Below are 3,523 nucleotides of genomic sequence, written 5' to 3'. Positions count from 1 at the left end.
AAGATAAAGTAATCGAGAGGTGATGCGCTTCGGAGTAAACAAAGCTAATGGGTGGGCCAATAATAATAGCATCATTATGCACTAAATCATCCTCGTTTAATTAAACATTAGCTGCATATGATGGTCTAATCGATAGGATTTTCGAATAGCCTTATCCTATCATGCCCCAGCGGATGATAAAATATTGCCCAACTACGTCCAACGTCCCCCTTTTCTCCTCCTCTTAACTCTCACCTGACACTGAGCTAATCATGCATTTTTTTTCTTGTTTTCTCATTGCAGCTAAATGAATATATCATTTTATTTTAAAAGAAAGTATGACAGATTTATAAACAAAAACAGCCACACTCCAAGCAAACCCCTGCATTATCAGCATTACAAAACGGAAAAGAAAAATTGGCAAGCAGCAGCAGCAGCAACAGTAGCAGGAACAAACGCATCCACTCATTTAGCAAACAACAAGAAATGATCCACTATATACAGGCTAAAAACACCCCCCTCTATATATAAATTAAAGTATATATATATATATTGCAGAACAACAGAACCCCCCCTATACTCTCGTACCATCCAACACGCAGGGCAAGTAAGCACCGAAGAGCATCAGTATTGCGTGGGAAAGCTGCATTCGGCTTTCTAGGAGGAATACTTAAAAACAATCTGATAATTTGCTTCCCCAACCCTCAGTGAATAGGGTGCATTATTGCATTTTTATGGAACGGGAGAATAAAAGCCACCTCACCTAGCCAGCAGCTCTTCAGAAAGCAGTGTGTGTGTGTGTAACTGAAGCGCTTGAAACGTTCCCCAGTGAGCGAAGCATCTCCCAGTGTTAGGCATGGGGATGGATTTTACACACTTTGGTCACTTGGTCCGCATCCTGTGGGACCTTGTAAGCCGAAGCCCTTTTTTGTGTAGCCACAGGACACCGCAATGTACTTACAATGCAAACACATACTCGGTCAATGGATTGTATGTCTGTGTGTGTTTGTGTGGTGTATGCAAATGAGCATCTTCGGGAGGAAGCAGCAAGCACACTTCCCAATGCCATTTCCATCGCTCTCCTTTAGGGTTTTTTGTTGCGCTCCACAAGCCATCCACGGTGCAAGGGAACTACCGCTATGGTAAGAAAACACACTGTTGCGATGGATATGTAGAAGGAGGTGGTAGGAAACCGTCGAGGATCCATTAAAACTAGAAACCAGCTTAATAAGAAGGATTCTATATTATGAAATAAAGAAAAATCCAGAGAATGAAGGAAAGAAAAAATCGTAGCTATACAGTAAAATACAGGAGGGTAGCGGAGAACGAAAAGGGGAAGCTATAAACTATAAAAAGGGAATGAGTAGCAAAAGGTTTAAAAATAACAAAAAACAGAGAAGCCGAAGGGAGGTAGAAATAAGCGTAAAACGTGTGTAATAGTGTGTGAGATGTAAAAAATTGATAAAAAAAAACAAACAGAAGCATGCACGAGGATACTGAAAGCACCACGTAGCGGAGCAGTAGCAGAGAAACAGAATCATTGTAATGGAACACAGAATCCGTCTGTGCTAAGGGAGGGAGGGCACAGGGAGAAACGGAAGAAAACAAACGTTTATGATAAGACGACTAACTAGTATCATTAGTACTACTGCTATCACTACTACCTACCTACCTACCTACCTACCTACCACTACTACTACTACTACACAAACTGCTAGTACCAGTGCAAAAGAACCCTGCTACAGCATATCCCCTACCATCAACAACAAAACGGCGAAAGTTATGCAACATTTAGCATACGCAGAAGGCAGGCACACTGAAGAAGGCGAAGGCGCGTCCGGATCCGGTGGCCAGAGCTCGGTGTGCCCGGTGATACCCGGTAAAGGCAGAAACTCCGATCCATTCACTTACACACTCGATAAAATGCAGACTTGGACCCACGAAACAAGAGGTAAGTTAAAGAAACAATCAGTGGGGCACGTAATTATTATCATGTTACATCAAGCATTTTGTCCACAAAAATATACATCGATTTGATCCCACGCACGAGGCATCCAAGCGTCAGATAAGTGATTAAAATGTTTATATGTTCTGATTGAAATTGATCGGGTTGATGGAAATTTGGCTTTTATTCTATTTCATATTAAATTCTAATTAAAATTACATGTTTCAAGTGTGATTTGAACTTCGTTGCTAAAACTTTAACCATAATGGAAGATTTATAATGTTTCACTCATTCAGATGAGGCCATATTTAAATCATAAATTTAATGATAGTTTCCTGGAAACCAAAATTAGATAGAAGCTGTATACACCTTTTTAATCCTTTCTAAAGTATTAATTGCAACAAGATAACGTCGCGATCCACCTAAGTAAGGCTCTAAGCGACCATTGGACAAAAGAATGGCACAGGATACCCTTGGACATGTTGCAAAATCAGGTCAATTCGATGTTAAAAGATTTTTTTTTAAACACTTATGGCACAGGTTCAGGAATTATGAACTTAGACTTCCTTCGTCAAAATATGTGAACCATGTAAACCTGTTTCTTAGAAAAGGAAAACCCCATTCGTAAATTCCAACACCCTTTCGACCATTTTTGTTTTTTCGACAAACCCCTGTTATCATTGTAAATTCACATTCTATATCTTCTTTTTTCTTTCTTTCAATTCTAGTGTCACCATTCCCGATCCCGCGTAGCACACGGCACACCGCGGCATAGTTATTAGCGGGTCGCCACCACAAACGAGGTGCCACGACCCCTCCCCCGGGGTTTGACAGACCTCTCCGTTTGTCCAGGGATGGCGTTGAAAAGCAACCACCTTGCGTTTCGGGTAGCAACACTATCGCACTTGCGGAAGACGCGTCGAACACAATCCCTTCCGACACACATACAGCAGCTTCGTATGGGGAGGTGCATGAGTTGGCCCCCAACACTCTGCGGTCATAACCGTCTGCCGTCCTGTGCCTGATGCCACTCGGCGCCGGAAGCATACCAGCGGAACGAACGGTGAAAGCGCTGCGACGAAATCCGACCGATATCATTGCTGCTGGCCAAACATTACCCCGTCCAGCTCTCCACGTACGTTTGGGTGTGGGCTCTGTCGTCCACCAATCATATCATCCATCCGATGGCATCGGCGGTGCCATGTGAGTTTCCGTTGTCTATTAACGCCGCGTCCAGGTTCCGAGCGTAGTAGCAGTGGCATTTCTGGTATGCTTTGATGCTTTCCGGAAGCTGCCTACCATCCCTACGGTCACACTCGTTTGCTGACAGACTGCGTGTGTATGTGTGCATGGGTGATGTGGTGTGAGTGCGTATACACGTTTTTCTTTTCAAGTGCACTCCTTTCATTCACTTGTTTGACTGCTTCAAAACTGTCGTCCATAGCGTCCTGATCAAAGGGCTGGCGGTGACGACGTGTGAACCGGTAGTTTATTGTACTTTTTAATTACGCGCACAAGTCCGTACCGTTTTTTCTCGTAATAGGAAGAACAGAAAGCAGCTGAATACAGGAGGAATTGATTTGCCTAGGCCATGGGCAA

General features: G+C 43.2%; 1 protein-coding gene across 1 annotated transcript; it reads left to right on the top strand.

Annotated features, from left to right (window-relative positions):
• The first annotated feature begins 288 nt into the window (after positions 1 to 288).
• LOC131282209 (uncharacterized) lies at positions 289 to 2,765 on the top strand. The gene is made up of 2 exons (XM_058311619.1): positions 289 to 1,930; positions 2,653 to 2,765. The coding sequence occupies exons 1-2, from the start codon at positions 1,594 to 1,596 to the stop codon at positions 2,697 to 2,699; spliced, it is 384 nt and encodes a 127-aa protein (XP_058167602.1). The 5' UTR covers positions 289 to 1,593; the 3' UTR covers positions 2,700 to 2,765.
• The last annotated feature ends 758 nt before the right edge of the window (positions 2,766 to 3,523 follow it).

The sequence above is a fragment of the Anopheles ziemanni genome, chromosome 2 (genome assembly GCF_943734765.1).
Source record: "Anopheles ziemanni chromosome 2, idAnoZiCoDA_A2_x.2, whole genome shotgun sequence".
Taxonomy (NCBI): domain Eukaryota; kingdom Metazoa; phylum Arthropoda; class Insecta; order Diptera; family Culicidae; genus Anopheles; species Anopheles ziemanni.
Note: the sequence above shows the minus strand (reverse complement) of the source record. Positions and strands in the feature narration are given on the sequence as shown.